Below are 18,066 nucleotides of genomic sequence, written 5' to 3'. Positions count from 1 at the left end.
GTTCATTTAGACAAAACAAATGTACGCTTTACTTATCCCAAAAAAGTTGGAACTCCAAAAATATAGAGAAAAAACTAACTTTGCCATCGGAGGGTTCTTGGCCGGCGACCCTGGTCACCTTTGATCGTTTTTCTTTCTTTTTCAGGCCATCAAGAGAGCAAGTAGTCCTTTCAAGTCCGAAGCATCCAGCCTACTAATTTTCTTCGCATCATCATATATCTTCGAGAATTTAGATTTAGACTCTTACTTTATTTTGAACCAAGCTTTTTATATGAAAAGACATTAAGACATGTCCTTTTCAGTTTTCAAAGACTATTCAAACAACGTAAATACTAAAAATTGTAGACCCAAAAAAAAAAACTACACATTTGATAAGCGACTTTATTAAAAGTGTGTGAGTTATGCTTCTCATTTTAAAGTCTTTAAATACTAAATTCTAAGAATTCTTCCTACCGGTTTTCAATTTTCAAATAATATTACTCAATAACACTTTTATAAATATTTAAAAAAATGTAAGACCCACTTAATAAGATCTAACATAACTATAACTACGACTCTCTCTCTCTCTCTCTCTCTCTCTCTCTCTCTCTCTCTCTCTCTCTCTCTCTCTCTCTCTCTCCTTATCTTTTTCTTACTTATTTTTTTCTTTCTTTCTTTTCCTCCTTTCTCTTTCACACCTTATCTTTTTCTTTCTTTCTTTTCCTCCCTTCTCTTTCACGTTCCTTCTCTCCCTCTAATAAATATTAATAAAATAATTATACATGTCAAAAAGTTACCACTTTAAAAATATATATATATATATATATATATATATATATATATATATATATATATATATACAAGAACCAAACACACAATTAAATTATATTTTTTCACATTTTAAAATATATTGTTTGAAACATGGTACCAAACACATTTTTTGCACTACGAGTACTTTAAACATGTATTTTCACAACACTTTTAAATCTCAATTCTAACATAATTTTGAACAGCAATACTTGAAAACTACTACCAAATAGGCCTAAGATGTGGAATTTAATCCTTGTGCTTGGTTTTCAATTCCTCCATTAGTACTCATTCATGGCCTTGACTTATCTAGCAGTTAGTTGTCCTTTCTTTTTCCGCTTAATAATTAAGGAGAAGGAGAAGAGTAAATAAAGCTGTTATAACTTATAAGGGTAACTCTAGTCTTGGCCTTTTGGACTTCTTGGCAGAACAGGAATTCTATGTCTGGAGAGGCAAGTTCAGGTTAAAGTGACAAAAATAAATAAATAAACAAACAAAAAAATGGAAAGCAAAATTTGTTCGTATCAGAAAATTTGCAATTCTGGTTTTTTTTTTTTTTTGGGTTGCTTGATTTTCATCTAGGCGAAAATACACTTTTGGTCCCTACATTTTGGGTCAATTCTCATTTTGATCCCTAAATTGATTTTGCTATTAATGTAGTCCCTAAAAAAATAAAATCAATTATATTTTGGTCTCTGCCATCAACCGACTAACTAAAAAATCCTACGTGACAGACGGAGTGCATAGGTGACATATCAAATGCTGACGTGGCTAATAAAGTAATAATAAAAATAGCATGTCAGCATCCAATTTAAAAAAATTAATTTCTCAATTTAAAAAAAATTAAAAAACATAAAAATACATAGATTCAGATTTGAAAAAAAAAAAAATCAAAAGAACATGAACCCAAATCTCATAAGAAGCTAAGAAAACAATCCCATTTCACAAAAAACAAAAAACACAAAAATGTAAACTATAAAACAATAATAATTTTTCACACTTCACTCCTTTATCTTTTTAATTCAAACCCATCAAATAATCCCTAAAAACTCTCTAATCTCACATTCTCTTTCTCTTCACTGTTAGGGCTAGAGCTCACAGCTCGGCCTTCTTCTCCACCACGCGCCACCGTAGCTCCAAGACCGAAGGTAAAAACTCTCTTCCCTCTCTAATTCTCTCAGTCTAAACCACTCTCTCTCTCTCTTCGATATGCACAAGGTGGTGGGAACTTGGTGAAGCTACATCTAATGTTTTAGTTTCTTGATTTGGGAACTCGGTGGTGGTGGATGGGTTGATCAGTGGGTGAGGTTGAGATCGACAGTGGTGGTGATAGATAGGTTGATCGGTTTGATTTGGTTGTGGTTTCATATGGATTTGATTTGGTTTTGGTTTCATATGAGTATGATTGGTTGATCGGTTTTGATTTTTTTTTTTTTTTTCATGAGTTTGATTGGTTTAATCTCAGATTGATGGTTCTATATTGGTTTTGGTTGATCGGTTTGCTGGGTTTCAAGAACATGTACAGTCATGTTTTGGGAAGAATGGGAAGAACACCAAAGAAATAATGAAAAGCAAAAAAAAAAAAAAAAAATCGATTAAGGTTTTAAAAAATAATTTATTTCATTATTTTGTTTTTTAATTTTCTGAGGTTGCTTTTTAAAATATATATATGCTGACGTGTATGCTGACATGGTATTTTTTTATTATTATTTTATTAGCCACGTCAGCATTTGATATGCCACCTATACACTCTGTTTGTCACGTAAGATTTTTCTGTTAGTCGGTTGACAGCAAGGACTAAAATAGAATTGATTTTCTTTTTTTAGGGACTACATTAGTAGCAAAATTAATTTAGGGACCAAAATGAGAATCGGCCCAAAATGTAAAGACCAAAAGTGTATTTTCGCTTTTCATCTATTTACTGGCAAAGCTTCTCTCATTCACACTCATGTTACTGGTTTATCATCTCCCAACACTTCACTCATACAGCAGAGTTAAAAAAAAGGAGGGAGGCGGGGTGTTAAGAAAAGAATCCACTGATTCATACATGCAGTTATAAGGAAGAAAAAATTTACTGCAAAAAGATACACAGTTCTGTATATAAGGAGGTAGAGAGACTCATTAGATTAAACAGAATTTCTAGAGGCCTCAAAAGGGTAGAGATGGACTTATAAGGGGAAACATAACTATCTACCATGAGGAAGACAATGGAAAACTAAAAAATACACCATCCCAAATGAACATCAATGAACTGCTGTGGGCACTCAGATACAACAGTGGTTCAAAATTTGTCAAAAGAAAAACCATCTCCGGTGCCGGCTCCTCTGCAACAACATATCAACATGAGTCCTTAAAATTAATAAATTGCAGAAATATAATATGGCCAATTTTGCACGTATAGTTGTTTCCATGATTGGAAATAAAAATAATGAAGGGGAAAAAAATTTACAAGCCAATCTATCAGAAACTCTATCCCTAAAATGAATGCCCATTCAACATTCTAACCATTTAAAGGAACTTTTAATGACAAATAGATGCTATTATAAAGGATATCATTATGCAGAGTAATAATTGTATTCACAAGTTGGGCAAAGGTAGTAGTTAGATCTATTTTGATAAATTACCGCTTATCCCAAAAATTTAAGCAGATAAGAAATAGTGAATTTAATCATTTAAGGCTTGTTTGGTTCCCACATCACTCATATCTCACTTCTCACATCTCAATTTTCATAACTCAATACTCATTCTCATATCACATATTTTATTCTCTTTTTCTCTTAACTTACTCCCAACGTGTTTGGATTTAGTTTTCTGCTAAAAATACTCATCTTTAACTCAAAATAGTGGGTCCCATAAGTTTGACCAGTCAAATCGGTAACCATACTTACAAATCACAATTCTCCTCCTCCTTCCCTTAGGTACCACTACTCCTCCTCCTTCCCTCACAAACACACCAACACTGCCAAGATCCCCTTCCAAAAAGACCTGGGCAACAAGTGTAAAACCCAATTCCGCCTCCTACAACCACGGCCTTGGCCAAAAATGCCACTCTGCCTCCTACCACCACCGACAACCACTACAACCCAAAAAAACCCACAAACCCACCAATCCCAATGCCACCATAAACAACCCTTAGAAACCCAACTCACAGCACCCAACCACCGCACAAAACACAACCCTTGTCCCACCGATCGCACCATCAGAACCCACAAACCCAACACGTAGAATTTACTCCCCTTCACATAAAGGCCTAGGCTCTCCCTTAATAAGTGGGACCCAACATGTGGGATATTTAATTTTAAAATGAAAGGTAGAGTGTAGACATGGTATCACCTACTCTAATTCCATAATAAATTACTGCACGTCCCAAAAGCTTAAGCTAGAAATATTAAACATTATTCTAAAATATTCAATTTTCAACCATTAAATTCCCACAACAGCTTATCAAAAAAAAATCCCACAACAGAGTTACCTGTTTCGAAGTTCAAATACAAGGAGAAGCTTGAATCCAAACTCAGTAACACATTAATCAAAAGGACAGATCATCCACAACATGAATAGCACTTAATGCGTAATCCTTCCTATACCCCCACCAATGATTTCAATCATACAAATTAAGACAATCTTGCCCTATGGATTTAATGTTTAAATGGAAATCAGATCATTTGGGAATCAGATCAGGAAGGAAGTTATCTGGTTGGAAGCGTCTATATTTGTCTAAGGATGGTAGACTTACTCTTTTGAAGAGCACCCTTTCTAGCCTTCCTACATACTACCTATCCTTATTTACCATCCATGTAGCTGTGGCTAATAGATTGGAGCGATAGATTGGAGCGTATTCAGAGGAATTTTTTGTGTGGGTCGTCAGAGGAGTGTTTCAAATATTCTTTGGTGGCTTGGGAGAAGGTGTGTTCACCATTACAGATGGGTGGTTTGGGGATTAGGAAGTTAGTTCACTTCAATCAAGCCCTATTAAGAAAATGGTTATGGAGGTTTGGCCAAGAAGGAACTCATCTCTGGCGGAGGGTCATTGCCACCAAATATGGAGAGGGTCAAGGGGGGTGGAATACTAAAATTTGCAGAAGGGCTCACGGGTGTGGTCTTTGGCATGGTATTAATGACGGTTGGGAGAGGTTCTCCAAACATTTGGCCCTAGTGGTGGGTGATAGCTCTCGCATTCTTTTTTGGCATGATAGGTGGATTGGGGATACCTCACTTAAAATGCTCTATCCTCAATTATATACGTGTTCAAATGACAAGAAAACTTGCATTTCTGATGTATTGTGTCATCAAGAGGGAGGGAATGATAGATTTTGGAACTTGAGATTTTATAGGGATTTTCATGAGAGGGAATTAGAAGCTGCCTTCTCTTTCCTGGATTTCATGCAGTCTCGGATTCTGAGAGGCATTGGGTGTGATAGTCCCCATTGGTGTCTTAATGGGAATGGTAAGTTCGATGTTCGGTCCTTTTACAATAAGATTAGGGGTACTTCTCTTTCTAGCTTCCCTTGGAAGGAGATTTGGAAAGTCAAGGTTCCGAAAGGGTGGCTTTCTTCATGTGTACTGCAACCTACGAAGCACGGGAGCGTTTCCAGATTCGGGTGCGGGTGCGGGTGTGGGTGCGGGACTTGGCAATTTTTGAAAAAGTTGGGTGCGGGTGTGGCGGGGTGCGGCGATTAAAAAATTATTAAAAATATTTTTATTTATATTTTCTATATATTTTTACTATTGAAATATTCTTAAAAAACACATTACTATGCCTTGATTCACAAAACAAGAAAGAAGAAGGCAAGAAACACAAAACACAAAAGAAAACACAAAAGAAGCAACAAATATTCAGGAAAAAATTAAGGAAGGACAAATTTAGGATGTTTGGGCATCATTTAAAGCTGATTTCGGCTGTTCCGGCGTGATTCAAGGCATATTTCGGCCTGTTTCGGCCATTTTGGTCGCCGGCCGATTCGGCCGATACGGCTTGATTCCGGCCGAATCTGCCCGGTTCGGCGCAAATCGAAGCCGATTCAGTGCGAATCCGTGAAAAAAAAAAAAAAAAAAAACTCAGACGCGGCACTGACGCAGGCAACCGCGTCGGGTCGCGTCGGACTCCGGTGTGGCACCCTCCCAGCCGCTTCCGTGCTTCATAGACTGCAGCTCATGGTCAGATACTTACCTTGGATAATTTGATGCTTCGGGGTCTCCCTATGATGAATAGGTGTTGTATGTGCTGCTGTAATGAGGAATCTGTAGACCATCTTCTCCTACATTGTCCTGTAGCTCACTCTTTGTGGGTGCAAATGTTACAAGTTTTTGGGATCCAAAGGGTCATGCCAGGTTCAGTGGGGAGTTTGGTGTTTTGTTGGAGTAATTGGCTGAGGAAATTTTCTTTGGACATATGGAATATGGTTCCTTGCTATTTGATATGGGTTTTTTGGATGGAAAGAAATTGGCGCTCTTTTGAGGCTAAAGAGAAATTGCTTGTTCAGTTACAAGCTCTATGCTTTTGATTGGGCTAGGTGCTAGGGTTCTTCAAATTGTTCTTCAACTTTGAAGTTTCTTACTTCCCTTAGAATTGCCCCTTAAGTTGCTTTTCATATCTTTGTTGTTTTTTGTTGTTGTTTCTGTTTTTTTTTTTTTGATAAGTAAGATGTTTATTGATATCAAAAAATGAAAACACCCTAGTACACAGGGAGTGTACAAGGGTTAAACAGTCAAGAACAAAAATTACAAGAATCTAAGAAATCAAGAAAAGATAAAGATGATTGGTTCTGCAAAGCAGTCAACCAATCTCTAAGGGTTCTAAAGAAAAATAGCTTCAAGTCTGAAATTGATCTCTCCTTATCTTCAAAGCACCTGATATTTCTCTCTCTCCAAAGACACCACAATAAGCAATGTGGAACAATCATCCATATATGCCCATTTCGATGACAACCAAATCTGCCTTGCCAACATGCTAATAGCCCCACTACAGATTGCGGCATCACTCAGCTAACTCCAAACAATCCAAACACCATTGCCCACATATCCATTGCAACCGGACAATGGAGAAAAAGATGATCAACCGATTCACCATTGCACTTGCACATGTAACACCAATCCAATATCCAAATCTTCCTTTTTCGTAAATTGTCAATCGTTAAGCACTTCCCCAAAGCAGCAGTCCAAACAAAGAAAGCAACACGAGAAGGAATTTTCTGTTTCCAAATACTCTTCCAAGGAAAGCAACAATCATTGGAGCCCACTAAGAGACTATAATAATCCTTAACCATAAAACCCTTCCTTCTATCAAGTTTCCAGCACATCTTATCCTCACCAAATCCTTTCACCGAAGCACCATAAATGGTATCCATAAAACCAGCCAATGCCTCTGATTCCCGAGCATGCACACCCCTAAAGAAACTTACATCCCAAAAGAGAACTCCATTATCAAGCTTCATAAGCTCAGCCACACTAGCCTCCTTGTCTCTGCAAAATCTATACAATTCCGGATAACTGACTGCAAGGAAAGTCTCACCACACCAATGGTCTTGCCAGAATTTCACTCTTGACCCATCCCCAACATCATATAGAATGTGACGAGAAAAAGAAGGCCATCCCTGACGAATATTTTTCCACAAACCCACACCATATGGACCATTAACAGGCCTAGTACACCAGCCACCCCCTTCACAGCCATATTTTACCTCTAGGACTTGCCTCCAAAAGGCAGTCCTCTCCATCCCAAATCTCCATAGCCACTTTCCTAGCAAAGCTTCATTAAAAAGTCTTATCTTCCTTATCCCAAGGCTCCCTGAAGCAATGGGACTGCATACAGTAGCCCATTTAACTAAATGGAATTTTGGTTCATCTCCAATGCCACCCCATAAGAAATTTATCTGTAGTTTCTCAATTCGGTTAGCCACAGCAACATGAATAGGGAATAGAGATAGGAAATAAGTAGGTAAATTAGATAGAGTGCTTTTAATTAAAGTGACTCTACCTCCCTTTGATAAGTACAGACGTTTCCATCCTGCTAATCTCCGTTCTATCTTTTCCAGAATTGGGTTCCAGATTGCCTTATCCTTGCATTTAGCTCCTAAAGGAAGACCCAAATACTTCATTGGAAGAGTACCTTGTTTACAGCCAAGAACAGTCAACAATAGGTCCAAATTATGCACCATACCAATAGGAACCAATTCTGACTTGTCCAAATTTATCTTTAGGCCAGAAACCACCTCGAACCAAATAAGGATCATACAGAGAAACAGAATCTGGTCCAAATCAGCACCACAAAAAAATCAAAGTATCATCCGCAAAGAGAAGGTGAGACACCACCAATGATCTTCCCTCTACACAACCCACACTAAAGCCTGACATGTGACCATCATGGGCAGCCTTTTCCAACATCCTCCCAAGGGCTTCCATAACCAATACAAATAACAAAGGGGATAATGGGTCTCCTTGTCGTAACCCCCTGGAACTCTCAAAAAACCCACAAGGAGAGCCATTTATCAGAATAGAGAAACGAACTGTAGATATACAAAAGAAAATCCACTGACGCCATTTAGCAGAGAAACCACCCTTTTCTAACAGCTGCATAAGAAATCTCCAGTTTACATGATCAAAGGCCTTCTCAACGTCTAATTTGCAAAGTAGTCCTGGCAAATCAGATTTCAATCTACTGTCAAGGCTCTCATTAGCAATAAGTACAAGGTCAAGAATCTGCCTGTTTCTCACAAAAGCATTTTGTGAGGCTAAAATTATATCTTCCATGACTGTGCGAAGCCTATTGGCTAAGACCTTAGCAATGATTTTATAAACCCCCCCAACAAGACTAATGGGGCGAAAATCCTTAACTTCAATTGCTGCATTTTTTTTAGGGATGAGAGTGATGAATGTTGCATTCAAACTCTTCTCAAACTGACCTTTAACATAAAAATGATTAAAAACAGCCATAAGATCAGGTTTGAGAATTCCCCAACAAGCTTGGAAGAAAGCCATAAGAAACCCATCTGGACCAGGCGATTTGTCACCATTAAAATTCTTTATGACCTCAAAAATTTCTACCTCATCAAAGGGTCTATCTAACCAATCTGCATTATCACCGGATATCCTTGGAAATATCAATACTTCTGGAAATGGTCTATCAACTTGCTCCTCAGAGTATAGTTTCTTATAGAATTGAGTAATACAATTAGCAATCATGCCTTGATCGGAAGACAAATTTCCATCTACCATAAGGCTCTCAATGCCATTATTTCTTCTATGGGAATTAGCCATTCTATGGAAAAATTTGGTATTTGCGTCCCCCTCCCTCAATTGCAACATCCTAGACTTCTGTCTCCAACTAATCTCTTCTAAGAGAGTGAGCTTTTCAATATCCGTACGGAGATTATTTTGTTCTAATTTTTCCTCAGCTATTAAAGGCTGAATCTCTTCTCTAACATCCAAATCATTTAATTTGTTCCATAGATGCTGTTTCTTAATAGTGACATTACCAAACTCCTCTTCGTTCCACTTTTTTAGATCCAATTTCAAAGCTGCCAACTTCTTAGCTAGAATAAAACTTGGATTGCCTTGGAACAAGTAAGATGCCCACCAAACCTTCACTTTATCAACAAAGTTCTCCAGCTTCAACCACATATTCTCAAAATGAAAAGGGGTTTTACCTCTCCGATGACTTCCCCCTCCAACAAAATTGGAAAATGATCTGAAAGTACTCTTGAAAGCCTTTTTTGGGAGAACAAAGTGAAGTGATCTGCCAAAAGTGGAGAGAAAAGAAATCGGTCTATTCTAGAAGCGGAGGAAGTATTGGACCAAGTATAAAGGCCCCCATCCATAGCTATATCCATCAACCTATGGAGAGAGATAAAATCTGAAAACTCATACATAGCCCGAGTACAGCTTTCAGCCCCTAATCTTTCCGAAGGGAAGCGGATTATATTGAAGTCGCCTCCTAGACACCATGGCACATCCCACCAACTAATCAACCCTGCCAACTCCTCCCACATTTTCCTCCGCCTCTTGTTTAAATTAGGCCCATATACACCTGTAAACGCCCACTCAAATTGATCCCCAACATTTTTAAATTTACACGAAACAGAAAAATGCCCCACTGCTTCCTCTACTTTTTCCACCACCCTTCGATCCCACATCAAAACAATACCCCCAGAAGCACCTTCAGAACCCAGGTAAAGCCAATCAACATATGGGCAACCCCATATACTTCGAACAATTCCTCTAGTGATCCACTCAAGTTTGGTCTCCTGCAAACATACTATATCAGCCCTCCATGATTGCAATAAATTACGAATCTGAAGCCTCTTCTCAACCCCATTCAATCCTCTGACATTCCAAGAAATTATCTTCAACTTCATTTAGAAACAGATAGTGCCCGCATCCTACTAGTACCATTCCGCCTAGAAGAAGTAGAACCATAATTAATTGAACTGAATAGACCTTTTAGCTCTCTGATACCTCTCACTCCGGAACTCTTCAAGTCACGTGCTTTAATCTCCAAAGCAGCCCTACGTTGCAATTCAGCCTCAACAGCTAGCAAGAAATTTGTTGCTTGATTTTCCAACCCTTTTAATGATACGCCCAGGAAATTATCAAACCCATTGAATTTACTTTGAAACCAGTCAGAGTAAGATTCCTTCTTTACTGGACTCTCCAGACCCACAATTTCCTTTCCTTCCATGCCCAATGGTAGAGAAAAGGCCAGTGGTTCCACCGCTATAGGTGACAAACCCCCTTCGTTAGGCAACTCAGCAACCTCCGAATATGTGTCCGAAACCCAGTCCTCCACAAGTACTTCATCCCCTTCAAACTGAGCTGATGACACCTCCAAAGGGTCTGAACACTTCAATGGAACCAAAGCCAACTGTTTTTGCACTTCTAGAACCTCTGTGACTTCACTCGGTGGCAGAGAAATTTGTATCGGAACCGCCACTCTCCTTCCGTCTCTCAATTCAAGCACCCACTGATCTGAATTCCCCCATTTCTTGATAACATTGCCGGAATGCTCCTGAAGTAACAATCGGATGTCTCGCTGCAAATTATCTTCGCCATCAGAGGTGGTTGCTTGCTCATCGGCCTCATCGGAGCCAAGAGACTCAGTATCGGCCCCGTCGGAGCCAGGAATCCCACTATCGGCATCAATATCGGCGTCATCGGCGAGCTTCAATGACTGGGCTATCGTCGGAGAGCTACAAGGATCAACTTGAGGGTGCGTCGGCTTCGCGATCACTGCGATACTGCTTCGGGAATCTCTCTCATTACTTACCGAGACCGATGGTAAAGAACTCCCAAAGTGTTGGGTTTCACCAGTTGATAAAGAACGTAAGTGGGTTTGTATCGGTTTGGGCCGCCAGACTTGTATGGGTTTGGGCTTTGGTTTGAAGGGAGCTATAGGCTTCATTGATGGGTTGGGCTTTACAACCTCCTGCACATTGGACCACTGAACCTGCCATCTACCATCCGGCCCACACTCCAATCCCATGGAAATCTCCAGCGATACAGCTCTGCCAGCTATATCTTGAATTTCAAACGGAAGTTTAGCCTCAGACCTCGCATGATCTTTTTCAGCATTCAATTCACGAGAATCATGGGTATGATTGCGCAAGTTTGTTGTGTTTGAATTTTGAAAATTTGGCAGTAATGACTTTCCTTTCTTGCTACCACCATCCCCTCTCCGATCAGTCTCCGTCGTTGCCATCAAGAGAGACTTGGACTTCTCCATTGTCTGCTTCAAGACAGCTTGTGGTTGGGTGCTGATTTTCGACTCAGGAACAATGACTTTCCGCAAGTGTAGTCCAAACCCTCTCCACCCACTACCCAATTTACCTTCTGGCACCACGATAAAGCCTTTCCGCCGGCCATGGACAAGTTCCGAGATCATAAAAAATCTGCCATGGGAATTGGAACCTAATTGCAAGATAAATACCTTGTCACCCTCTCTAAAGGTTCGTGCAAAATTTCCAGTAGTTACATTAGACATGAGATCCTCCACAATAGTTAGCAAACGTTTTGCACCCTCTTTGCCCATGAAAACTGATCGGAGAGAATCTCGGTTTCTCTAAAAAATGCGTAACATAAAATAAGTTCCTCCCTCCTCAACAGAGAACTCAAAGGTCTTGGACTCCACGAAAAAGAAAATGGAAACTCCCATATCAACAAAGTAAAAACCACAATTTTGTGACTAATCCGAGGTAGCCATGCCTCAAATTTTACTTAATAAACTGTTGATCCAGTGGTTGCGAGAATATCTCCACCAGCATTGAGTGAAGTGACAAAGCTCCTTCCTTCCCTAGCAGCACGTTGTGCATGCAGTTCTTTCCCCTCTTAAAGATCCACAGCCCATATGTTCTTCCACCCCCTTCCAATATGAACTTGAACAATTTTGACTCAATATAGAACAAATTTGATCCTTCAAATGAGCCTTAATCCATCATAAATATGTGTTTCTTGTGTTCACCATCATAAACACCTTGTATTTGCTGTTTTCGCTTTTTCTTCATGATTCAGCTTTGTCTTAAAAGGTAATTGTACAGAGATGCTCCAATGCACAAGCTGTATCATGCTTTAGCATGTACAAAATATAGCCATTACCTACATATATTTTTGAAGCACCAAACGGAGCATCCAAGAAATGATAGAAGGAATTGTAAGTGGCCAATTTGGAATGCATAAATAAACTTCTTGTTCCAAGTAAGGATTTCAGGTTAGTGTTTTTTTTTTTTTTTCTGTTTGTTGGGGGGGGGGGGGGGTGGTGTTTCAATTTCCAAATTCCAAATAAGTTCTTGATAACCCAAAAATAAGTAAATGATAAGTGAAAAGGAAAGGCTAAAGACAAACCTTATGCTCCTGATTTTGTGATTGTAAGACAATAGGTTTAGACAGGATGCCATTGTCAATATTCTGAATATATGGTTGCACCTTCTCCTCCAACATCTCATTTAACTGAAAATTAAAATAAAATAAAATATATAGGATCAATGTACAGAAATGGATGGTTTACAATTATTATAACTTTGACATAAGATGTTACAACAGCAACAAAGTTGGTGTCCCAAAACTATGGAATTGAATATGGATCCTCTATAGACTAATCGAGGTCATTCACTATATTCTTCTTTGCCATTCTATCCAATCCAAAATTATACTCTTTGTCACCTCCTTAATTAAGATGTCATTTTTTACTACTACTAGTATTATTTTATGTATACCTCTACATATTTTTGTTCCCTCAACTTAAATCAAATCACCCTTTCTCAATTCTTAAAAAAAAAAAAATTTTTAAAAAAAACTGTTCTTTTCTCATTGGTGCATTTATGGCTCTCCTTCACCCTTCACAGATGACCAAACCATCTGAAGCAACTCTCTCTCATCTTTTCATCAAAGGAGGCCACCCCTATTTCATATCCTATCTTTCCTTCTATTTCCACTTATCCATCTTACCATTCTCATTTCAATTATGCACATTTTATGAACATGTTCCTTAATAGCCCAACATTTAGTGCTATATATCATGGTTAGTCTTTTTATAGCCTTGTAAAACTGTCTCCTTAACTTAATAAGTATTCTACGATCTCACAATAATCCCAATGTGCTTCTCTACTTCAACCACCCTGCTCTTCTTTGATGTTCTACATCCTCTTCAATCTCACCATCCTTATGAATTATTTATCTAAGATATAAAAAATACTGAACATGGAGAAGACATTGGATGAGTTAAAGGTGTTATGTCAGCGTAGCCTCTTCGAGTGGTCTCGTTGTTGGGGTTTTACGGATTCTTCGTCTCTTTCAGAGTTTATGTTTTCCCTTAGAGTTTCCTTCCCTTAGTTTTTCTTTCTTTGTATCTTTCTGTTCATCATCATGAACATCCTGTACTACTTTTTCTATTAATATTACTTCTTTGATTACCTATCAAAAAAAATATAAAAAATACTCACTTTTTGGTAAAATTAATTCTCAATGGATTGCAAGAAAGTACTTGGGAAAAGCAGGTTAATGTGTCACCATGTAGACAAGGAACCTCTCCATTTGAAATTGATTCATTTCATGGTTTAGACTGAGTATTACAGATCTAAATGTCTATTCCATGGCATGTCATTAAAAATTTTAAATGATGTGGCACTTTATACATTCTTAGATCCAAGAAAAAAAATCTTAAACCGCAAAATGGTCTCTCCATTCCAAGTGAAATTGAGAGGATTTTGTTCCCTGCCATTAAGATATGCGCACATATGCATTTTTGTCAACTTCTTGGTTTCTTTTCTTTTCCCTACAAAACTCATGCAGTGAACAACTTGACTACTGTCATTAAAACTCAAGGATTTCCAGATTCTAGAACTTTTCCTTCAGAGGTCTCAGTACCAACCTCATAACACTAGGACAGGAGGCCATTGGCTATCAGTAAAATACTTAGAAAGGCACTAATGTGACATCCATATTGTTCAACATGACACTAGAAATACAAAAAATAATGAAAATACAATAATATTTTCCCTCCACATCACAATTATTCTGTTAACTTGGGAATGAATGTAAGGAAATAAAGTTGATTCCTCTATATGCTTAGTCGACAAAGTAAGTCAAAGCAGTCACGGTGGTAGCATGGGATTACTGTACCGTACATTCAAGGTATATTAGTGATAGATGTGGACAAATGGGCACTACTAGGGTGGGGTGCATAGTGGCTCCTATGCACATGCTTGTGCATGTCTCACACACAGTTCCTTGCCACTTTAATAGGAAAATGAAAAGGCCCAATATATAGAGCTGTAGCTCTCATTATTTTCTTTATGAGTAATGGTAATTTACAGGTTGCAAAAGAACCACGTTCCCAAGTAGTTTACCATCTTTTAAGACCTAAGTTTCAAACTTGATTTCCAGAAACCACAATGTTGTCAACATATCAAATATTTCTCAAACATTAAAATTACCTTCATAGCCCACATAAAAGTCAGAACTAACCTTTTCCTGACGCCATTTAGTTTCCCATTGAACATCCTTGATTTTATCAGCAATTTCTCTTTGTGCATTAAGAAGAACAGTCATCTCATACAATTTCTCTGGATCTTTGAGATCTTCCTCACTCCAAGAAGATGCATTAAGTGGAAGTTCTAGCTCCTGCCAATGCTCTGCAGTTAGTTCAAAACATCCAAAGTATATTCCTCATCTCTGATGCAACGCAGAAAATATTCTAACTCATATGCCCTTCTATTTGTATGCGATCTATATCTAAAGAGAACAAAAAAATATTCAATCAACAGCAAGAGAGAGTAGATGTTATAAAATTCAGGACCGATTTGTAAAAGCCAAACCAGAGTTAGCAAGTCAAACCACAATTAAATGCATCACATGCAGAAAGAGAGCACATAAATTGTGGTCACCATCTCATGGTCACATCCAAAGAACATGTAACATTGAAACAAGAGAGAGAGAGAGAGAGAGAGAGAGAGAGAGAGAGAGACCGAGAGAAAAAGGGATATATTTAACTAAGATCCAATCTATAAAAGCATTAGCATGTCAATTTACACTTCAATGCATTATATGCAAAAGCAGTAGATAAATTCTACGAAACATTAAATATGAATTTCTAATTTAATCTGCTGAAAAAACATAACAAAGTGAAATACTGGTACCCAAATATCAGTCAGACCCCATTTACTAGATACTCAGTTCTATTATCTATGGTTAGACAAAGCTGGCTGCCATATAATAAATTAAAAAAAGAAAAAAGAAAAACAGTACTTCAAATACAACCGCAAAATTGGTCTTCATATTATATGAAAAACTGCAATAGGTCCTTGCAAAGTAAAAAACTGGAAATTCCTCCCCTGCCCTTAGAAGGAATAAATAAAACCCACAAAAGGCAAAATCACTACCATTTAGACAACTGAAGATTTTGAAGAGCTACACACTATCATACTTAGACTACTGAACATTTTACAAGACATAAAGAAGAGATAAAATATAAGATGAAAATATACACATAATAGTCGTAGTCTATGCAATGATAGCTGTTATGAGACACTAACAAACATTTGTACAACAGCAAATGTCAGCTTTGTATGGAAACCCCTTTACAAAAATCAAAACCACAGTTGGCTGTTCCTGCTGCTGGTTAAATTTCTTTCTTTTTTTATGCTTTTTGAAAAATCTGATAAGTATGATCATGTTCTGGCCATCTAAAAAGCCCCAGTTATTCAGCCAAGTGCTATCAGCCCCAACAGTTACCCCGTGAATTGATTTTAGTCAAGTCATCCTCCTAAGCAACATGCCAAAATATTTTTCATTTTTCAGAATTTTTTTTTTAATAAATGGCTAAAATAAAAAATTCAGAATATGATTGAAAAGTATACAAACGTTGAAAAGTAAAAACTATGAGCAATAGAATGAAGGCAAAGAATACGCACACCCCAGCTTGGTGGCCGTGGTGGAGGATCAAGCTTCATCATTTCTGCCTCCAATGCCTTCTTGGCCTTGTGGTAGGGGATATTTTTCACTATAACAGGATCATCCCTAGCACGGACAGGATCTATAGAAATCAAGGCCTGTGAATCATAAACAATATTATAAGAAGAAATATTTTGCAAAAGTTGAATCATGGGAAACAATACGAGTGTCTACAGAAGCCACTATGAATCTAGATGTATTAGAAGCAGTTATTAATATATATTTCAAATAAAATGGAAAAGAGTATAGTGGAAAGATGAAGATTCAATATTGCCTCTTTTAGAGCCTGAAACTGATCGATAGAGATCGACTTTTATTTACACAACCACAAAGCTCTCTGTAACTATTACGCATATGCACATACAGAAGAATAAACTAATAGCATAGATTCAAATTGTAGATAATTTTTAACACCTGTTTGTATCATCCTTTGTACTTTTGATTTATTAAAAAGTGAGATTGGGGTGAGTATGTATAGAAGGAAAATTGGGGAATAAGGATAAATTCAAGTGAAAAAAAATCGACCTAATTGGCCTTAAGACTTACGTGGAAGACATAATAAAGGGACGTAAAAGAGATAGTGGATTTGTTTGTGTCTTTTGTTGAATCTTTTTCGTAGCTCAATAGATAATTTGATAAGCCAATGATTTTTTTTCCATGTTTCAGAATATAGTTAACCAACATGTTAACTAATCGATTACGATAAGTTGGATCAGGTTTTGCAGTTTTCTCTTCTGCAGTGCCTTGACGTTACATGAGCGTGAAAAGAGTTCAAGAATCAGTTTTCTTTTTATAAGGGCTAAAATCATTTATTTTGGCTAAAAACACATTTTCCAGCATTGTATGAAACTTGGAAAGAAGGCATAAATCAGAAAGGAAATGAGAAGATATCTGCATTTATGTGGAGAGAGAAAGAAAGAGCACTAAGATTCTGTATCTTTTGAGATCTGATTTCCACTTGCAAACTATCGAATTTCTTCTCATTCAAGTCAGACATTGACATTTGACAATTGTACCATGAATGTCTTACAATTGTGACTGTGAGTTTGTGATCAACCATCTCTATTTTCAAAATAAAACTTGAGCATATTCTAACCACAAATGTCACAGTTGTTTCTCCCCAATAAGGTAACTAGAGAAATCCCTTTTTTTATTTGCTGAATAAAAAAGGTGGAGTCCTGGGAACAAGTCACTTTCCACCATGATGAGTTAAACCTCTGCGCTAGATGGCCCCATGGTGCGGACACAAGATACAGGCCCCCAATTATACACACGTATGGGAGGAAGAGCAAAAAGAAGACGGCCCAACCTGTGGCCTTATGAATGGAGCCTATTAGTTATTGAGCTTGAGATTAAGCAAGCCCGAACATTTAATAATTAGGGTTTTGTGTTGTTAGCTATTTAAACACTTTTTCTGATTATTGTAAGAGAGCTTTTGAGAATTATAAAAAAAATCGTTTGTTTTCTTTTACACTGGTGCCGACTCCAGTTTGCTTGGTGCTGACTCCAAGCAGCCCTTAGGTGCTGACTCCTAGAGTTATCCTATTATTTTTCTGTTCTATTATACTATTGTGGTTGTCCTACGTCAGTTTTGGTATCAGAGCAAACTTCCGATCCATTCAATACAACCGTAGACAACCACGTCAAAGCAAAACCATCAAAAAGAGCAAGCCAACCATGAAAGTACCTTTCAAGTTTTTGCCCCATGAGATCTTGAACAAGCCCAAGCCAGCCCTTGCAATCAGTGTATTCCCCCAAGCCCCACATGAGTTTCTCACCCCCAAACCAATAGAGAAGCCAGCGGCGCCTCCCAAGCCGGTGACCACCATCCGTGCCCGCCTC

General features: G+C 37.9%; 1 protein-coding gene across 1 annotated transcript in view; it reads right to left on the bottom strand.

Annotated features, from left to right (window-relative positions):
• Window positions 1-2,806: 2,806 nt before the first annotated feature.
• The window catches only part of LOC142640388 (uncharacterized), a 30,727-nt gene continuing 15,467 nt past the window's right edge, over window positions 2,807-18,066 (bottom strand). Inside the window, exons 9-12 of the mRNA XM_075814449.1 lie at window positions 16,185-16,322; window positions 14,740-14,895; window positions 12,619-12,723; window positions 2,807-3,110 (exon numbers count right to left, since the gene is read on the bottom strand). Coding sequence (XP_075670564.1) covers window positions 3,078-3,110; window positions 12,619-12,723; window positions 14,740-14,895; window positions 16,185-16,322 — 432 coding nt within the window. The 3' untranslated portion in view covers window positions 2,807-3,077. The remainder of the gene's footprint in view (window positions 3,111-12,618; window positions 12,724-14,739; window positions 14,896-16,184; window positions 16,323-18,066) is intronic.

The sequence above is a fragment of the Castanea sativa genome, chromosome 6, assembly GCF_040712315.1.
Source record: "Castanea sativa cultivar Marrone di Chiusa Pesio chromosome 6, ASM4071231v1".
NCBI classification, from domain to species: domain Eukaryota; kingdom Viridiplantae; phylum Streptophyta; class Magnoliopsida; order Fagales; family Fagaceae; genus Castanea; species Castanea sativa.
The sequence above is the reverse complement of the archived record's forward strand: the minus strand, read 5'-3'. Positions and strand labels throughout refer to the sequence as shown.